Below are 20764 nucleotides of genomic sequence, written 5' to 3' on the forward strand. Positions count from 1 at the left end.
CTACACTAGCCCAAAACTTCAAAATGGCCATGCAAATGGCCATTTTGAAGTTTACTAATGAAGCGCTGAAATACATATTCAGCACTTCATTAGCATGTGGGCGGCCGCGACACTTCGAAATTGACGTGGCTCGTCCCAATGGGGCTCCTTTTCAAAAGGACCCCGCCTACTTCAAAGTCCCCTTATTCCTATGAGCAGATGGGAATAAGGGGACTTCGAAGTAGGCGGGGTCCTTTCGAAAAGGAGCCCCGTCTGGACTAGCCACGTGGCGGCGAGCCACGTCAATTTCAAAGTGCTGCGGCCGCCCGCATGCTAATGAAGCGCTGAATATGTATTTCAGCGCTTCATTAGTAAACTTCAAAATGGCCATTTACATGGTCATTTGGAAGTTTTGGGCTAGTGTAGACACGTCCATTGTTTTAAATAGCTCAGTAAAGATTTGGCTTGTTTTAAATATTATTTTGCAACTACCGTGTTGCTATGTACAGGAGATATACAGAATACATCACTCGCAATTCAAAAAGCAACAGTAGACTGTCAGTGAAAGAGAACCGCGGTATTTAAAACCACAGGCACTGAGCAAATCATGGCTCTATTGCACATACCATTCAGAAGGCTGTGTGAAGTGTTCACAGTCTGATCCCATTGGTCAAACTGAGTCTAGACATCAGACGACACAACCATCATTGACTTTAATAAATATTTACTTACACCAGGACTAATATGGTCCTTGTAATGTGCCTACGTGAGTGGCTGCTAGCAACATCATTCTAATGGTGCCAAAGTTCTCAAATTACGTTGTCATGTTAAAACCATTTTATCAGATTATCTTGCAGATCCCCTCCCCTTCATGTGTGATCTCATGTATCATACCCCCTCCATTAGTGACCAAATAACACCTTTTGTGTATTGTTCCAGGAATTTCTCACATGGAAAATAAATATTAGTAAAACATTTACTGTATTTTTAGCTCCTCTCTAGCGTGATTTAGTATTCATATGCAGTACCACATGACCAGACTTTCTGGAACACCTGTGGTCAAGACAACAGAGTTTAGGAGACTCAGTAATGATCTATAAGGACCTGAACTAAAGAAAGGCATTAATATTATCATATGCATATTGCAGTAGCACCAACAGCCAGCCAGGTCTGGGCTGCATTGTGTGAGGTCGTGTGTGAACACTGTAAATGACAGTTCCGGCACCAAAGAACTGAAAGTCTCATTCCTGAACATGCTCAAGAATGGTGTCTGTCTTACAGAATAGGTGACATTCATTGACTAAATTATTTTCTATTTGCTATTATTTTTAGCTTTACTGACCTATATGATAAACCCCTGGAAGTGTACATCTTTATGGGTGATGCTGACATCCAAGATTGAAAATGTCAACACTTCTATCACTGTACACTGAACATTCATTTGAAAATGGCAGAGGCATCTCACTGATGCCATAGGAGACTACAGATTTTCCACCTGAAACTTATGTGACTGTACTATCTCTTCTTCATATTAAAAAGGTAAAATAGCATTATGTCCCGAATTGTTAAGACCGACTTAATTGTAGAACATTGGTATCTAATGTAAACTCTTTCCTATCCAGCAGCCCTGGGACCAGGAGGTTGCTGGATGTTCAAATATTCTGGATAACTGAGAAGCAATGCATAACACTAAAGAAAAACCAGATGAAATATTAAGAAACAAGTAAAACTGTATGCAGAGTACTTTATTTACCAGCAACAGCAATATTGTACACTGTAAACTTCTACTTATTTGCTTCATTTATTCATATTTACTTCTACTATACCATACTTATGGAAAACATAACTAAAATTTATTTATTGTATACTGTATACTAAAATTTACTTTATTTCATCTTATACTCTGTTTTGATGACGATAGGTGAAGTAATGAAATGTGATGTATATTACGGTTAAAATGCTGGTTATTTGAAAATCCTGGATGGTAGAATGTTGGTTAAAACAGAATTTACTGTATTTGAATTTCAATAACTTGCAGAGAGTGTTAGAGGTGCTATAAAAAGGTAACCATTCATTGTGCATCTAGGAAAGGAATTACTGATCATCTGTTGATACTTTTTGTGTGAACTAAGTATTCTCAGCAAGTTGTTGATGTAAAAATTATCCTAAATCAGACTGTTGCAGCTTTTAGCTTTACTCAAACCTCTCATAGGTTGTGAAATAAACTATGGTTTATCCTGTGCAAATTAACTAGAGGAATACTTCATAGCAACAAAACCCAGATTAGCAGGGTTACCTTTTGGGCTATTGATTCTGGTGCTTTGTGTTGCAGAACTTAATAAAATAATAAATGGTAGATGTAACTGAAAAAAAATTGACTATAATGAGAGAGCTGATGTTATTGTTAAGGCAGAAAACACTGTGAACTGTTACTTTCATTCTTTTCTCAGGATGGAAGCAGTTGTAATCAAGTTAAGTGCCAGGTACAATCTCATTGTATTTTCTACTGTAGGATTATTTTAAATATATTTTTAAAAGAATCCCAACTTAAACTGTTTTCATTAAAATTTCTTAGCCAAGAAAAGCTGACGTAAATTTTCAAAGACAAATAGGTGAACATATCCTGTGAATTTATTCATTATTTGTTCTAGCTGTTGCACTTTCTATCACAATGAATTTCATGCTGACACAGATTTATATTACCTGACATTTCAATTTTATCTGGGAATAGCTTCCTGTGTTATAAAAAGAGTTTGAGCATCTCCAGCAAATGCCTTTTACAGCATGTTACAGTGGAAGTTTATTTTCCAGGCTTCTAGAACAACGGGGCTCCTGTCTTCTAATAAAGAAAAAGATCAGGACATTTCACATCTAATTCAGTGATGAATCTTGTAACATGCAGGAGATATACTGCAAGTACTCATACATGGGGACTAATTGATGGGTTCTGTTCACTGTTCTGAAAGTCTAAAATAAAATCAAAACTAGAGAAGATCCAACAGTTTTTTTTGTTTGCTGTTTATTTGCCTCAACTTACTTGCCTCTACATTTAGCATTCTCAACCCAAGTGAGAAGAGAAGAGAATTTGCAAGTATCTAGCACTTTTAATATTGAAGGTACAATATCTCAAAAGCGTTTTCCAAAAATACCGTACATGGAACATTCTCTTTCCAAAGAGGTAAGTGCCATACTGATTGTTTTAAAGGAAGCTAGTTTTTGACCAATGCTATCCAGAACTCAAGAAAATAATACCTGAATTATGACTTTGTGGGCAGTTTATTACATTTAAGACTTCAGAGGAAACTTCCTGTCTCTCCTCAGAGATTTTACCATTTAAATTAGCTCTACGTCCGTTATTCGGTCAGAAAGAAAACATGAAGTTACTGTACTTACTGCATTATCTCCCAAAGCTGTTTTGATACTAACCCGTACTTTGATAGCATTCTGTGCACCTGACACAAAGAAAAAGAAAGCAATCAACATAAAAATAATCTTGGGAAATTGTCTTTAAATTATTTCCTTTTCCTACCATATTACACATCAGAACATAGTCTTAAAACCTTTTAAATGTATCTTAACTTCTCACCTATTATTGCTTATTATTATTAGGAGAACTCTAAGTCATTAATGCGAACAAGCCTGGACACCAGAGATTCTCAATGTGGTTTAACTATGATCTCTTTAGAATAGAATACGATCAGCTACAGCAGCCTATTTGCAAACTCATAAAAGAGGTGAAGGCTAAGAGCATACACCCTCAAATTCCACACAGAAATGCTACAAAAATAAGTCGAAGAGGCTACCTTTGAAAGTGTCCACCAAGCTTAGACATTTAGCTGATAAAGGAAGAGGTTCAACTGCAAAACATACCTGGGCTGCAGAGCTCAGCATGAGCTATGGTAGCCAAGGAGAAAGCTAGCAGCAAAATCTCTAACATCTTTTCAGAGTGGAAAACTTGCAGTAAAAAGAAAAAATTCACCACAGTAAAGCAGTCTTAAACTTTCTGTGACCCAGGATTAAAGCCTCAGCAGAAAAAAGAATGAGCAACTAAGTCACAGGTTTAATAATTAACACCCATTATTTTAGTTAAAACTGTCATTGGAAAGAACCATATTCTGACTATTTACCACTTCAGTAGAAAGAGAGATAAGACACTTAATTTTCTACCTCAATGCTATTTCCCACAACAATCCAAAAGCTTTGTATGCCCCCATAGTTATACCATCTGGTCTCTTCAGTCATCATCTCCAACACACACCAACAATTGTCTGACGAGATCATAAGGTACTTAATGTAGGGCCTCCCTGCAGTGATAGCAGCGGTGTGATGTGCTCTCCTCACAGAATCACAGAATCACAGGGCTGGAAGGGACCTCAGGAGGTCAGGAGGTCATCTAGTCCAGCCCCCTGCTTCAAGCAGGATCAACCCCCACTAAGTCATCGATGTGAAGTAGTATTATGCCAGCTTTGTTTATCATCAATAAATTCCAAAGAAAGCTACAGCCGTATTTAGCTAGTAAGTTCAGTTTAACTGACAAACGGCCTTAACCTGAACATAAGAAGATAAGAATTGCCATGCTGCATCTGACCAATAGTCCTTCTAGCCCAATAGTGTGTCTACTGCCAGTGGCCAACGCTAAGTGCTTCAGAAGGAATGGACAGAACAGTCAATCATCTAACGATCAGCTCCCAGCTTCTAGGAGCCAGAGCCTAAGGACACTCAGAGCATGGGGTTGCATTGCTAACCATCTTGGCTAAGAGTCATTACAGGACCTATCTCCATGAACTTATCTAGTTATTTTTTACCCCGATTCTAATCATGGCCTTCACAACATCTCCTGGCAATACATTCCACGGGTTGACTGTGTATTGTGAAAAAAAGTATTTCCTTCTGTTTGTTTCAACCATCTGGGAAAGTCTTCTGTTATGTGATCGGGTGAATCACCCTTCCTTATGCACTTTCTCAACACCATTCACGGTTTTATAGACCACCATCACATCCCCCATTCCATGCTGAAAAGTGCCAGTCCTCTTAATTTCTCCTTACATGGCAACTGTTGTGTGTGATCTATGGCAGGCACTGTATCTCCACATTACAGGACCCATCGAAAAACTTGTTAATGTGTCTGGGAATGGAGAGCCGATCCTCCCTGCACATCTCTGTAATGCTCTCAGACAGGCACTCTTTAATTCTTCTAATGAAGTTTTGTGGGGAGGCCTGCCTTACTCCGACCTCCATGAGAGTACACTTTTCTATGCCATGCCACCAGTAAGTAATCTGGTGTCATGGCATCACAAAGCGGTGCAGCGTATCAACCAGCCTTCTGCCACAATCCGTCACCATCCATTTCTTATCAATGTTTGTTATTCTAAGGAGGCTAACATCTCTCTTTCCAGCCTAGAGGAAACAGGAGAAAGAACATTAAGCTATTATGATAGCACAAGCTCCTCCATGTCTACCCACTTCCCCTCCCTTTCGTGGGCTCCTGGGAGAAAGGAAACTTTCATTATCCCAGCCCAGGCAGGGGGAACATTCAATGACCAAAAGGGCCAATCACACAGCCACACAGAGGAAAGCACAAGTCGCACTGCCGTGCTTGTCCCACTCTTCTTTGGGATGCTAGGGGAAGGGAATCTTACACTGTCTCAGCACAGCAGGGAGGAGAAGCACATGATGACCATGAAAGCCACACACATAGACACAAAGAGGAAAGCACAAGCCACACAGCAACGCCTGCCCCTGCTCCCCCTCTCCCTGGGCTGCTGGGGGAAGGGAACATTTCACTTTTCAAAGTCCTTACTTTCCCCAGGCCCCTGGGGAAATCTGTGCCTTGCCATGACTAGAAGTGAACTGAGACAAGTAGGTCCCTTAAGCTATTTGTGTAGTAAGGCGGGCTTTAAACTAGATTTGATGGCGACAGGGAAGCAAAGCCCACAGGTAAGTAGAGAAGATGGAGATCTTGGAGATGGGTCAGAAATGGGAGGGAGCATGGGCCATAATGGCAGAGAAAAAGGAGGGTCAAGGCAAAACTGGGAGGCAAGATCAAATCAATATCTTCGATGCCTATATACAAATGCAAGAAGTATGGGTAATAAGCAGGAAGAACTGCAAGTGCTAATAAATAAATACAACTATGACGCTGGCATCACAGAAACTTAGTGGGATAATACACATGATTGGAATGTTGGTACGGAAGGGTACAGCCTGCTTAGGAAGGATAGACAGGAGAAAAATGGAGGAGGTGTCACCTTGTATATTAAAAATGTACTCACTTGGACTGAGGTGGAGATGGACATAGGAAACGGATGTGTTGAGAGCCTCTGAATTAAGCTAAAAGGGATCAAAAAACAAGGGTGATGTCCTGCTAGGAGTCTACTACAGGCCCCCTACCCAGGTGGAAAAGATGAAGGAGGCTTTTTTTTAAACAGCTAACAAAATCATCCAGGGCCCAGGATTTGGTGGTGATCGGGGACTTCAACAATCCAGATATGTGTTGGGAAATAACACAGCGACACACAGACTATCCAATAAGTTCTCGGACTGCATTGGAGACAACTTTTTATTTCGAAGGTTGAAAAACCTACCGGGGGGAAGCTGTCCTAGATTTGATTTTAACAAATAGGGAGGAACTGATTGAGAATCTGAAAGTGGAAGGCAGCTTGAGTGAGAGTGATCATGAAATCATAGAGTCACAATTTTAAGGGAGGGTAGAAGGGAGAACAGCAAAATAGAAACAATGGATTTCAGGAAGGCAGATTTTGGTAAACTCAGAGAGCTGGTAGGTAGGGGCCCGTGGGAAGCAAGACTGAGGGGAAAAATAATGGAGGAGAGTTGGCAGTTTTTCAAAGGGACATCATTAAGGGCCCAAAGGTAAGCTATTCCTCTGTGTAGCAAAGATAGAAAATATGGCAAAAGACTGCCTTGGCTTAACCAGGAGATCATGTGTGATCTCAAAATAAAAAAGGAATTATATAAAAAAATGGAAACTAGGACAAATTATGAAGGATGAATATAGGCCAACAACACAGGAATGCAGGGACAAGATTAGAAAGGCAAAGGCACAAAATGAGCTCAAATTAGCTACAGGCATAAAGGGAAACAAGAAGGCTTTTTATAAATACATTAAAAGCAAGAGGAAGACCAAGGATAGGGTAGGCCCATTGCTCGGTGAGGAGGGAGAAACAGTAACAGGAAGCTTGGAAATGGCAGAGATGCTTGATGGCTTCTTTGTTTTGGTCTTCACTGAGAAGTCTGAGGAAGGAAGGCCTAACATGGTGAATGCTAGTGGGAAAGGGGTGGGTTTAGAAGATGAAATAAAAAAAAGAACAACTTAAAAATCACTTAGGAAAGTTAGATGTCTGCAAGTCACCAGGGCCTGATGAAATGCATCCTCAAATACTCAAGGAGCTTATGGAGGAGGTATCTGAGCCATTAGCTATCATCTTTGGAAAATCATGGGAGACAGGAGAGATTCCAGAAGACTGGAAAAAGGCAAATATAGTGCCAATCTATACTAAGGGGAATAAGTACTACACAGGAAACTACAAACCAGTCAGTTTAACCTCCGTGCCAGGAAAGATAATGGAAAAAGTAATTAAGGAAATCATCTGCAAACACTTGGAAGGTGGTGAGCTGCTAGGGAACAGCCAGCATGGATTTGCAGAAAACAAATCATGTCAAACCAATCTGATAGCTTTCTTTGATAGGATAACCAGCCTTGTGTCTATGGGAGAAGTGGTGGATGTAGTATACCTAGATTTAGTAAGACATTTGATACGGTCTCACGTGATAGTCTTATCAATAAACCAGGCAAATACAACTTAGATGGGGTCACTATAAGGTGGGTGCAAAACTGGCTGGATAATCATACTCAGTGAGTAGTTATTAATGGTTCTCAATCCTGCTGGAAAGGTATAACAAGTGGGGTTCCTCAGGGGTCTGTATTGGGACCAGTTCTATTCAATATCTTCATCAACGATTTAGATATTGGCATAGACAGCACGCTTATTAAGTTTGCAAGTGATACCAAGCTAGGAGGGGTTGCAACTGTTTTGGAGGATAGGGTCAGAATTCTAAATGATCTGGATAAACTGGAGAAATGGTCTGAAGTAAACAGGATGAAGTTTAATACAGACAAATGCAAAGTGCTCCACTTAGGAAGGCACAATCAGGTTCACACATACAGAATGGGAAGCTACTGTCTAGGAAGGAGTATGGCAGAAAGGGATCTAGGGGTTATAGTGGACCACAAGCTAAATGTGAGTCAGCAGTGTGATGCTGTTGCAAAAAAAGCAAACATGATTCTGGGATGCATTAACAGGTGTGTTGTGAACAAGACACAAGAAGTCATTCTCCTGCTCTACTCTGCGCTGGTTAGGCCTCAGCTGGAGTATTGTGTCCAGTTCTGGGTGGTGCATTTCAAGAAAGATGTGGAGAGACTGGAAAGGGTCCAGAAAAGAGCAACAAGAATGATAAAAGGTCTAGAGAACATGACTTATGAAGAAAGGTTGAAAGAATTGGGCTTGTTTAGTTTGGAAAAAAAAAGATTGAGGGGGGACATGATAGCAGTTTTCAGGTATCTAAAAGGGTGTCATAAGGAGGAGGGAGAAAACTTGTTCTGCTTGGCCTCTGAGGATAGAACAAGAAGCAATGGGCTTAAACTGCAGCAAGGGAGGTTTTGGACATTAGAAAAAAGTTCCTAACTGTCAGGGTGGTCAAACAGTGGAAAAAATTGGCTAGGGAGGTCGTGGAATCTCCATCTCTGGAGACATTTAAGAAGAGGTTAGACAAGTGTCTATCAGGGATGGTCTAGACAGGACTTGGTCCTGCCATGAGGACAGGGGGCTGGACACGATGACCTCTCAAGGTCCTTTCCAGTCCTAGTATTCCATGATTCTATGATTCTACCTGCTGCACAGGATGCTTATAAGCCAAAATTTGCCTTTGTACATAACACATCCCTAATGTGCCTCACAGACACTACTTCATTAAATTCCTTTGTGAACTGTAAAACTTACCTCATCTACAGTAAATGCATCTCCCTAATATCTAGCCTTCACTTATGTTTTGTTGCAGTGTGCTCAACAGTGAGCTCACTGACCACTGTCCCACGCCCTCCCTTCAGCTGTTAGACTGGCACAAGTCTGAAGGAGAAAATGAATGCAGGAGGATGTGCTCCTAAAACACAAGCAGGCTGACTGTAAGGACAGGGCAGAGTTAAATGCATGGAGGAGAGCTATGCTGGGAGACAGGAGGCTGGATCGGGAAGACAGGAGAGCACTCAGAGAATGTGAAATGCAGACAGCGGAGGAGATGTTTCTGCTGATGGTACAGCAAACAGAGCTCTTGAGGTGCCTGGTGCAGGAGCACAGAGACTCCCTTCACAGCAGGATGAACCCCATGTCCTCCTCCCTTATGTTCCATACCCTCTTTCCATCAGCACTTCACAACGGGGAGGGGAGGGGGAAGTGAGAGGCATTCCGCCTCCAGGGACACTTCTTAGAGCAGAAGGCTGACTTTCTACTACCTGTGAGGGGAAAATGCCTCTTGCCCATGCTTTCCCATAATGCCAAAGCCCCTGCCGTGAACTCCTTTACTGTCGCCTGACAAAAAATGATAAAGCTCTCAAAAACTATGTCTTTATTGATTCTGTTGCATGGGGGGAGGAGTTTACAGGATTTACAGACCTGTACACATCACAAAGGGGGCACCTCTTTCAGAGCAACAGGCATGACTGTTATGCCACTGTCTGGTCATTCATAAAGCTGTGTTTCAAAGTCTGTCTGAGTAGTAGTGCTCCTCACTGTGCTCTCCTTATTGCCCTGCTGTCTGGCTGCTCATTGTTACTGTACAGGTAATCTGCTTTGGCCCTCCAGCCTGCCATGATATTTTCCCCCTTGCTCTTATATAAGTTATAGAGCACACAGCAGGCTACCACCACTAGGGAAATGTTGCTTTCACTGAGCTCTAATTGATCCAGGAGGCTCCTGAACCTGGCTTTTAAACACCAAATGCACACTCTACAATCCTTCTGCACTTGTTCAGCCTGTAGTTGAACTATTCCTTACTGCAGTATAGGCTGCCTGTATATGGCTTCATGAGCCAAGGAAGCAAGGGGTAAGCTGGATCTCCCAGGATCACTACTGGCATCTCCACATCTCTAATAGTGATTTTCTGGTCTTGGAAGAAAGTTCCATTCTGCGGCTTTCTGAACAGACCAGAGTTCCTAAAGATGCGCACATCATGCTCAACCGTCCCATGCTGATCTCACTGAAATGTCCCTTGTGATCCACTAATGCCTGCAACACCCTGGAGAAGAACCGCTTGTGTTTTATGTACTCTGTAGCAAGGTGGTCTCATCTCATGCCAAGAAAGGGATGAGTGTTTCATCTATCACCCCGCTGCAGTTAAAGAATCCCATCACTGCAAAACTGTCCATATTTCAGAGAGTCACTGTCTTTCATGGCACTTATACTGAGTGCTTGGTCTACCAAGATGACAGCAGCCCCCACTGTAGATTTACCCACTCTGAATTGATTTCCCATTGACTGGAAGCTGTTTGGCATTGCAAGCTTCCACGCAGCTATTACACACTTCTGAACTGTCAGAGCAGGTCTCATTTTGGTACTCCCACACTTCAGGGCAGGGAAAAGCAACTCACAAAGTTCCATGAAAATGACCTTATGCATGAAGAAGTTTTGTAGCCAGTGCTGATCATCCATGCAGAATAACGTGGTCCCGCCAGTCTGAGCTTGTTTCATGGCACCAGAATCAGCACTCCACTGTGTACAAAGCATCGAGTACAGCCAGCATCTCCCCATTCCTCCTCTCTAGTGTCGTGCATTTGCATATGTCATAGAATCATAGAATACTAGAACTGAAAGGGACCTCAAGAGGTCATCAAGTCCAGTTCCCTGACCTCTTGGCAGGACCAAACACCATCTAGACCATCCCAAGAAGTGTCTGTCTAATCTGCTCTTAAATATCTTCAGCAACGGAGATTCTACAACCTTCCTAGGTAACTTATTCCAGTGTTTAACCATACTGACAGTTAGGAAGTTTTTCCTAATGTCTAACCTAAACCTCTCTTGCTGCAGTTTAAGCCCATTGCTCCTTGTCCTAGCTTCACAGGCCAAGGAGAAAATTTTTTCTCCATCCTCCTTGCAACCCTCTTTGAGGTACTTGAAAACCGCTATCATGTCCCACTAAGTCTTCTCTTTTCTAAACTAAACAAACCCACTTATTTCAGTCTTCCCAATAGTTCATGTTCTCTAGACCTTTAATCTTTCTTGTTGCTCATCTCTGAATTGTCACCACTTTTGCCACATCTTTCTTGAAACGAGGTGTCCAAAAGTGGACACATACTCCAATTAAGGCCTAATGAGCACCGAGTAGAGCGGAAAAAATCATAGAATCACAGAGTCATAGAATACTAGGACTGGAAGGGACCTCGAGAGGTCATCGAGTCCAGCCCCCTGCCCCAATGGCAGAACCAAGTACTGTCTAAACCATCCCTGACAGACATCTACCTAACCTGTTCTTAAATAGCTCCAGCGATGGAGATTCCACAACCTCCATTGGCAATTTATTCCACTGTTTGACCACCCTGACAATTAGGAACTTTTCCTAATGTCCAACTTTAACCTCCCTTGCTGCAGTTTAAGTCAACTGCCTATTGTTCTGTCCTCAGAGGCCAAAAAGAATAAGTTGTCTCCCTCCTCCTTATGAAACCCTTTTAGATACCTGAAAACTGCTATCATGTCACCCCTCAATCTTCTCTTTTCCAAATCAAACAAGCCCAATTCTTTCAGCCTTTCTTCATAGGTCACATTCTCTAGACCTTTAATCATTCTTGTTGCTCTTTTCTGGACCCTCTCTAATTTCTCCACATCTTTCTTGAACTGTGATGCCCAGAACTGGACACAATACTAGAGCTGAGGCCTAACCAGCGCAGGGTGGAGTGAAATAATGACTTTTTGTGTCTTGCTCTCAACACTCCTGTTAATGTATCCCAGAATCATGTTTGCTTTTTTTGCAACAGCATCGCACTGTTGACTCATATTTAGCTTGTGGTCCACTATAACCCCTCGATCCCTTTCCGCTGTACTCATTCCTAGACAGTTGCTTCCCACTCTGTATGTATGAGGCTGATTGTTCCTCCCTAAGTGGAGTACTTTGCATTTATCCTTATTAAACTTCATCCTGTTTACCTCAGACCATTTCTCCAGTTTGGCCAGACCATTTTGAATTATGAGCCTACCTTTCATAGCAGTTGCAGCCCCTCCCAGCTTGGTATCATCTGCAAACTTAATAAGCATACTTTCTATGCCAATATCTAAATCACTGATGGAGATATAGATTAGAACCAGTCCCAAAATAGATCCCTGTGGAACCCCACTTATTATGGCCTTCCAGCATGAATGTGAAACATTAATAACTACTCTCTGAGAATGTTCATCCAGCCAGTTATGCACCTACCTTATAGTGGCCCCATCTAAGTTGTATTTACTTACTTTGCTGATAAAAAGATCATGAAAGACTGTGTCAAATGCCTTACTAAAGTCTAGGTATACCCCATCCACTGCTTCTCCCTTTTCCACAAGACTTATTATCCTATCAAAGAAAGCGATCAGTTTGGTCTGGCATGATTTTTTCTTCATAAATGCATGTTGGCTGTTGCCTATCACCTTATTTATTTCCGTGTCCTTCTCAGAGTCTTCATCGTTCTGAAGGCTGCTTAGGCTCTGCACATACTGCGGCACAATGTGTGAAGTGCTCACAATAGTCTGAAGCTGGACAGTCTCCATCCTAGCTTTGCAATGGGGTCTGCGTGGATATGAGAAAGAGTGCGAAAACACGTGTCACTAATGCTTTCCAAGGGAAAGGGAAGGAGAGACATGCACTGTGGGAGGCAGACAACACACACCCAGAACCATCTGTGGCACTTTTTGTCTTGTCAGATACTGGAAGTTTAATCCACCATGCAAGGGGGCAGCAGGAACTGTGAGATAGGTCTCCATGGTGCATTGTTGACAATATTGAAGCTGCCCACCCTACTGGACACACAGTCCATCAACTTCCTGTACCAGTGTGCACATGCACCCTCGACTGTACACAACTGGGTGCTAAAAAAATCAACCTCAACAAAGTCATCCTAATTTCCTGGTGTGGATGTACCCCTGCTCCTGATAACTTCCACTTACATTGATAAAAAGGGACTGGGAATAAGATGTATGGGTATTTGAAAACGCTTGCAAATTCATTTAATGAATTTCATGCCATGCATCTTTTCTCATATGCTGGACATTGTTTTGACTGCCAGAGGCTTTGCAGCTTTATGGACTTTTTTTTTTTTTTTTTTTGCTGGACTCTGATCTCCACATGCCTTTTTACCTCAGGTTTCTCTTCTGCTTGCATTTTGGATTTTCTATCACGTCTACCATATCAGAGCACTGTCCATGCTCCATGAGCTTCATTCTGGAGAGACTTCTGCCGCGTGGCAAATTCTAATTACTTTTTCAAGGGTTAATTCTGGTCTTTCAGTAGTTTTTCTGTATGTTTATTTCAGATTCCAATCACAATCTGATCTCCTAATGAAGGCTCAATTCTCCGTGGTGGGATAGGTTCTCACCCTGAACAGGAAGGAATTTAAAAAGCTCTCTGGGCACAATCAGTCCCCTATCTGGCGCATCTAAGGCCTATTACACCAGGATAGGGGAGGTTCTTTAACAAAGAGGATCCCACACCAGTGCAGAAACCATGCAAAAGCACGAGTGTGTGCAGAAATTTAAGTTTGACTGATTTAGGGAGGGGCACATTACACACACGCATACACATAAAACCCTATCAAGAGTCACACAAACATCATACGTATCAAACAGCCGTGTGCTCACCATTTCAACAAAAGTCCATGCACTGTGGAGCAATATGAAAAAATGGACTTACAAGTACTTGGCTACAGAAAGATCACAGAGTTCCTTTGGCCCAGGGATCAAAGCTGTGCCCTTTCTGCAGCTCCGGGGCCAGAGAAGCTGCCATCACCCATTGCAGCACCAGAGCTGAAGGAGTTTGTTCTCCCTGCTGTGACCCTAGGGTTACCACTTGGCTCGTATTTGACCAGCTTGGCCAATTTTTTATGGATTTGCCAGTTGCTGGAAAAATAATTTCACCGGAAAGAGGGAGGGAACAGGTGCTATGTGGATCTAAAAATTTGTTTTTAGCACAATACACTGGGATAGCTAATGTTAAAAGCTTTGGTGTACAGATAAAGATGCTGCAATGGTCCCATTCCTGCAATTTAAGCAATCACTGATCGAAACTGTTGAAAATAGAGCAGCTGTCTGCCCAGCAATGCACTAGCGGACCGTGCATGTGTGATAGGGAGGCTTTTTGCACCTCAAAGACGGTAACTTCTGCTGCAGCCCTGAGGCTGGAGGTGTTTTGTGCCCCTACCGATTATGGGGGAGGTCACACACCTGTTGCCCCTGGCTTTGTGTACACCCCTCTCCTTGGGGACTGCTGTGGATGGAGCTACTCTGGATCGACCAGAGTGTCTCCGCCCATAAGCAACCCCCTGCCCAAAGTGTGGGAGGTGGGAGGGGCTGCTCCAGCCTGTAGCAGTTACCCATAACCAGTAAGCCTCATCCATTTAGGCTGAGGCTTATGGTTAACAGGTTACACTTTAACATCCCTACCAAATATTGTCATAAATAAGGCAACCTTCTGATTGTCTTCCTTTTTCTCTGGAACCCTCTGCTTACAGATACAGACTGAAGTGCTGTTTAAATCATATCTAGTTGCTTTCCAGCCTGGAAAGACAAAACATAAAGTTGATTCAATAATCTCTGAAGATACGCTGTTTTGACATTGTATGAACACAATGTTCGGATTTTTCATTTTCAAATTACTTTTGAAAAATGCTTATAATTGTTTTCAAAAATGGAAATCAAAATGGAACACTGATTTTGCTGAAATAAAACATTTTGATTCAAGACAAAAAAATCCTACCATTTGAAATAAAGCCAAATTTTGAAATCCTTTTAAAGGGAAATGCCGTCACCCGGACGGATCTAAGCCATATCTTAAATCTCCTTCTCTAACATTTTTGCTTTATCACAAGTTCATTCATGCCTTTTTATGCTGCAAGCTGAGTCTATCCGCATACCTGTAAAAGGCACAAACAATTTTCTAATTCCTCTTCATGTGGTTTCAATGATAAATCCAAAAGTATATACAAATATTTTTTAACCCCATTTTCCCTATGTTTTAACCCCATAACCCCTGTCTGGTCTGATTTATAAATATGCGCACATGTGTGCACTCACCTGTTTACATATAATTTTTCAGTATATTCATTCAAACTCACAAAACATTTTAGATGAAAATATAGTGCATCTAAAACATTTTGAAAATTCAACATAAAATGTTTTGAAACTGTTCTTCTTTGATAATAACTACATTAGACAGAATCTTTTTTTTTTTGGCTTTGTTTTACAAGACAGCAATGAAGAATCTGATATATGATAACCTTAGACATATCATTGAACTAGTGCAAATAATTTAGTAAAAACATAAATATGACTTACTCTTTCAAAATGTAAGATAACTGTATTTCTAAATAGTAGATTCCTCAAAAAATCTACTTAAACTGTAAGTATATAGAAACAATTATACCTTAATTTGGATTTTAAGCTTGTTAAGGCAAGGCTGAGATATGCAAAGTCATAAACCTACTTGATTTGCAGCTGTCAGTGAAAGAAAAATTTCCCTCTCCTGTGACAATTCAGATAGATTTAGCCAAATTCTATTCTGTTTCCACCTTGCATTTACATATCTTTGAAATGGAAAATCCCAATAAACTAAAGGTTTTTTTTAAATTTATGTATAGCATTGTTGTAGCCACGTAGTCTCTAATATCCTGGGACCAAAGTGGACAAGATAATATCTTTCAATGGACCAAGTTATTTGGGTGAGAGAGGCTAAAGGCTTGTCTCACTTACCAACAGAAGTTGGTCTAATAAAGATGCTATGTCACGTGCTTTGTCTCTTTATTTATAGCTAACATATAAGTTAATTAACAGCCATAACTGTGCTTAATCCTGGTTTTTCTGTTTCACCAACTAAATTTTCAATTCTGAGAAGGTTAATCACTACCTCTTAGAAATAAAAATTAACTCTTACGCACAAAGTATCAATGTGCTACTGTCAGCATTTAATCACTCATGGAAATGTAGCTATGGATCCAAACCTATAAGATGCCTAGCAATTCCCACTGAGTTCAGTGGGTTCATAGGTCATTCAGCACTTCTTGAAGTGATCAGAAATATGCAGGATCAGATTCCAAGTGAATGTAAGGTCCCCAAGCAATAAGTCAATGTGGGTGATATAGGACCGAAGCCACCTTTTATTAAAGAAAATGACAAACACTCACCCTTCAAGTTGGATTGGACCTACTGGGACTGTCATATATGAAAAACTAACAAATTTAGGCACTACATTTAATCAATTTACTTGGTGCTGCTCAGGTCCTTCACTCATTTTTTTTAAATAAAAGGAAAATGTGTGTTCGTCATTTAAATGATTGTATTTTCCAAAAATTCAGTGTTATTTTATGAAGTTATTTTTTATTTGAATTTCTTAAAACTTATTGTTAAAATCTATCTATTCAGTTTTTTTAAATGGGAATTTCATCAAGTATATTATTTCTTCATCCCTATATAGTATATACTCTTCTTATCATTTGCTGTTTTAATGGAGAAGAGCTATTGTCAATGTATGGTTTCCAATAACACTTTCTTTTAGTTTTCAAATGTTAACCATTTATTTAGCTGGGGCAAAACAGAGTACCACTCCAAATTTCTCCCTTTTCTCTAAGGCTTATTATGAAGAAATCATATTTCTTCATTCATTTTATTTTTCTGGCTCATTTTGGTTTGATCTCTTTCAGTGTTCACTAAGTTATGTCAGTTTTGAGGACTGTACTTGATTTGGTGGTTCTGTCTCTTTTCTGTTTGATTCTATGAGAAGCAGTCAATCCCATTCCAGGCACAATCAAACCCTTACGTTGCTTTAAGGTATGATAAGAGGAAGCTGTACATCACATTTGGTGATCCTAGCTCTTGCTGCTTAGTAAGAGATTTTGACCCAACAGACAGGCAAACTCTCTCAATTATACAGCAGATGGAAATGTAAGTAAACCTATTTTGTGTCTTTATTTTGTGCTTGTGGAAGTGCCCAGTTTGAGTGATACCTGTCATTTACTTCTGCAGCTACGTAAGCAGCTCTATATGCACTGGATCTGTAAATGACAGGAGGAGGGTGACCACATGTCCTATTTTTACTGGACGAGCCCCTTTTTTAAACTGACTCACAGGTGTCCCACCTTTTATAAGAAAATGTCCCATAGTTTGTCCTGTAGTTTGTGGGGCACCTACTCTCTGGCACCTGCTGTCTTGGGACAGTGCCACCCCAGCTGCCAGTGATCTCCTCCATGGGGCAGCTGCCTTGTTCCTCAGTGCCCTGCGCCTCAGGACAGCAGTTCCTGCTGAAGGGAAGCTCCTTTGTGGGGCAGCTGCCTTGTTCCCTGGAACCCCATATCTAACGGAGGCAGCTCCCACTCTCAGAGATCCCCTCCATGGGGTGGCTGCCGTGTTCCCTGGCATCCTGTGCCTCAGGGAGGCAGCTCCTGCTATGGGGAAGCTCCACCGTGGGGTGGCTGCCGCATTCCACAGCATGCCAGTCGGCAGGGACCCCTGCTGTGGGGTGGCTGCCGCATTCCCTGTCCCCCATTATACCCCTAGCCAGGAAGCTACCGAGCCCCTATTCTCAGCACCTCCCTGACAAGGAGGTTGTGGTACCCCCATCCTCTGTTCTCCCTCATTGGGAGGCTGAGGAGCTCTGATCCCTGGGGCTTCACTGTTGGGCAGCAGCCCCCCAACACTGAGGAGCCTTGACATGGGACAGCAGCCCCCCATACCCAGAGGCCAGTGAACCATATTTGCCCTGGGGCAACGTGGTCACTCTAGGAAGGAGTAACCCATTTTCAATGAATGAATTATTTATTTTTTATTAATACATTTTTCACCAAAATTGCGCATTGAGAAATTACCATATATTGCCTTGAAATCTGCACTCTGTAGTGGAAAACAGCAGAATTAAGGACCCCTCAACGGAGCTAGCACTAAAGATGAAAAAAGCAGCGGGATAGAGACTTCATGTACATTTCAAAAGAATTCTGAAGCTGCTCTTGTTTTCCCTGTCATGCTTAAGTTTCATAACTGAAGGATTTACCCAGCATTTGTCTGGGTCCTTATGAGGGTTTGGGGCAGAGGGTGGAGGAGTCCAGGCAGAGGAATAGAAGGTGTGGGGGGGCTCAAGGCAGGAGGTGATGGTGGGTGCAACAGTCAGGGCAGGGGGCTTATTACAGAGGTTGACAGGTGCAGGAGTCCAGACAGAGGGCTAGGAAATTGAGGGGGGCTCAGGGTACGAGGTAGGAACATAGAACAGGGTGCTGGGAGATCTCAGGAACTTCCCATGGCTGCCCTGCCTGGCCACTGGCAGCTCCCCAGGGCTGTTTTGACCACCCTGTAGTGGCTCCCCAGGGCTGCACTACACAGCCAGTAGTGAAGCTGGCCCAAGGTGGACCACTCCACCCATGGTGGTGGAGGCCATGAAGCCCACTCACTGGCTGATACCTGGGGCTGGCTTGAGCCGTGCAGGCCAGCTGGAGGCTGCTCTCAAGGTCTGGGGTGCTTGCTGCCAACCTGTGATCATTTTGGGGTGTAACTGTCCCCTATGGTCATTCGTGAGAATAACTCCCTGATATCAAAAATGGCAACAAAAATGATTAAGGGGCTGGAGCACAAGACCTATGAGGAGAGGCTGAGGGATTTGGGCTTGTTTAGTTTACAGAAGAGAAGACTTAGAGATGATTTAATAGCAGCATTCAACTTCCTGAAGGGGAGCTCTATAGAGGAGGGTGAGAAACTTTTTCTCAGTGGTGTCAGATGGCAGAACAAGGAATAATGGTCTGAAGTTGAAGAGAGAGAGGTGTAGGTTAGCTACTAGGAAAAAACTACTTCACCAGGTGGGTGTTGAAGCATTGGAATGCATTGCCTAGAGAGGTGGTGGATTCTCCACCCCTTGAGGCTTTTAAGTCCTGGCTGGACAAGGTCCTGGCTGGGATGACTTAGTGGGGGTTGATCCTGCTTAAAGCAGGGAGCTGGACTAGATGACTTCCTGAGGTCCCTTCCAGCCCTAGGATTATGTGATTCTGACGCCAATGCACAAACTCTCTAAAACAGGTGTGTTGTGAACAAGACAGGAGAAGTCGTTCTTCCGCTCTACTCTGCGCTGGTTAGGCGTCAGCTGGAGTATTGTGTCCAGTTCTGGGCACCGCAGTTCAAGAAAGATGTGGAGAAATTAGAGAGGGTCCAGAAAAGAGCAACAAGAATGATTAAAGGTCTAGAGAATGTGACCTATGAAGAAAGGCTGAAAGAATTGGGCTTGTTCAGTTTGGAAAAGAGAATATTGAGGGGAGACATGATAGCGGTTTTCAGGTATCTAAAAGGGTGTCACAAGGAGGAGGGAGAAAACTTTTTCTTCTTGTCTTCTGAGTATAGAACAAGAGGCAATGCGCTTAAACTGCACCTATTGAAGGCCGAAGGAGTGGGCGGGCACAGCCCGCCCACGACTAAAAGGCCCCTCTCACGAAGAGGGGGGACGTACTAAAAGAAAACGGCCCCAAAAGAGTCTGGGGGACAACAAAAGAAAAAATGGGTGGGAGTGAGGGTCAAAGTTTTAGAATAAGGGAGCTGGAGGGGGACACCGAGCAGAGAACCCCGGACAGCGCCCACCGCTCCTCAAAGGCGTCGAGGGAGTCGGTGGACGCCGCCCAGAGGAACTCTGCCCAGATTCATGACCGGAGGGAGGAACGGAAATAGTCCCCACAGTTGCAGGTCGCCCCCTCTGCTAGCCTCCTCTCCCTGGTTTTGTATATGGCCACTTTGGCCATGGCCAGGAGGAGGCTGACAAGGAGGTCCCGCGACTTTGTGGGGCCACGGATGGGGTGTGACAGGATGAGGAGGTGTGGGGAAAAGTGCAGCCAGAACCTCAAGAGGAGGTTCTGGAGGAGCCAGAAAAGGGGCTGCAGCCTGGCACACTCCACGTAGATGTGCGCCAGGTTCTCCCTCATACTGCAGAAGGTGCAGGTGTCCAGGATAGGGGTGAACCGTGCCAGGTACACGCCCGTGCTCACCGCTCCATGGAGGATCCTCCAGCTGATATCCCTGGCGGGCCACGGAACCAAGGTGGAGAGCTTAAACTGCAGCAAGGGAGGCTTAGGTTGGACATTAGGTAAAAGTTCCTAACTGTCAGGGTGGTCAAACAGTGGAATAAATTGCCAAGGGACGTTGTGGAATCTCCATCACTGGAGATATTTAAGAACAGGTTAGATAGATGTCTATCAGGGATGGTTTAGACAGTACTTGGTTCTGCCATTGGGGCAGGGGGCTGGACTCAATGGCCTCTCAAGGTCCCTTCCAGTCCTAGTATTCTATGATTCTATGAAAATGCACAGGAGACTAAAATGGCTTATCCATTATCTCTCTGAGCCAAAATCCAGATTTCAGGACTATTCATATGAATAACTACAGCAAATCAAAAGGGCTATAAACACGGCAAATCAAAATTTATTTTTTAAGTTAACAAAATTCACACTATTTAGCCAGTTTTCATTTCTCATTTATCCTCACCATCGCACTTCCCCCGTCCAAGAAAATGACAAGTC

The 20764-nt window shown here is 42.7% G+C and overlaps 1 protein-coding gene across 2 annotated transcripts in view; it reads right to left on the reverse strand.

Annotated features, from left to right (window-relative positions):
* The window catches only part of CLTRN (collectrin, amino acid transport regulator), a 34808-nt gene extending 30883 nt beyond the window's left edge, over positions 1–3925 (reverse strand). Inside the window, exons 1-2 of one of the 2 annotated variants that reach the window (XM_074983357.1) lie at positions 3850–3925; positions 3406–3431 (exon numbers count right to left, since the gene is read on the reverse strand). In XM_074983357.1, the coding sequence (XP_074839458.1) occupies positions 3406–3431; positions 3850–3916 (93 nt within the window). In that variant the 5' untranslated portion in view covers positions 3917–3925. Of the gene's footprint in view, positions 1–3372; positions 3432–3849 lie in introns of both variants that reach the window. The other variant, XM_074983356.1, reaches the window with a different exon arrangement.
* Between the last annotated feature and the right edge of the window lie 16839 nt (positions 3926–20764).

Source organism: Carettochelys insculpta, chromosome 1, assembly GCF_033958435.1.
Source record: "Carettochelys insculpta isolate YL-2023 chromosome 1, ASM3395843v1, whole genome shotgun sequence".
Classification (NCBI taxonomy): Eukaryota; Metazoa; Chordata; order Testudines; family Carettochelyidae; genus Carettochelys; species Carettochelys insculpta.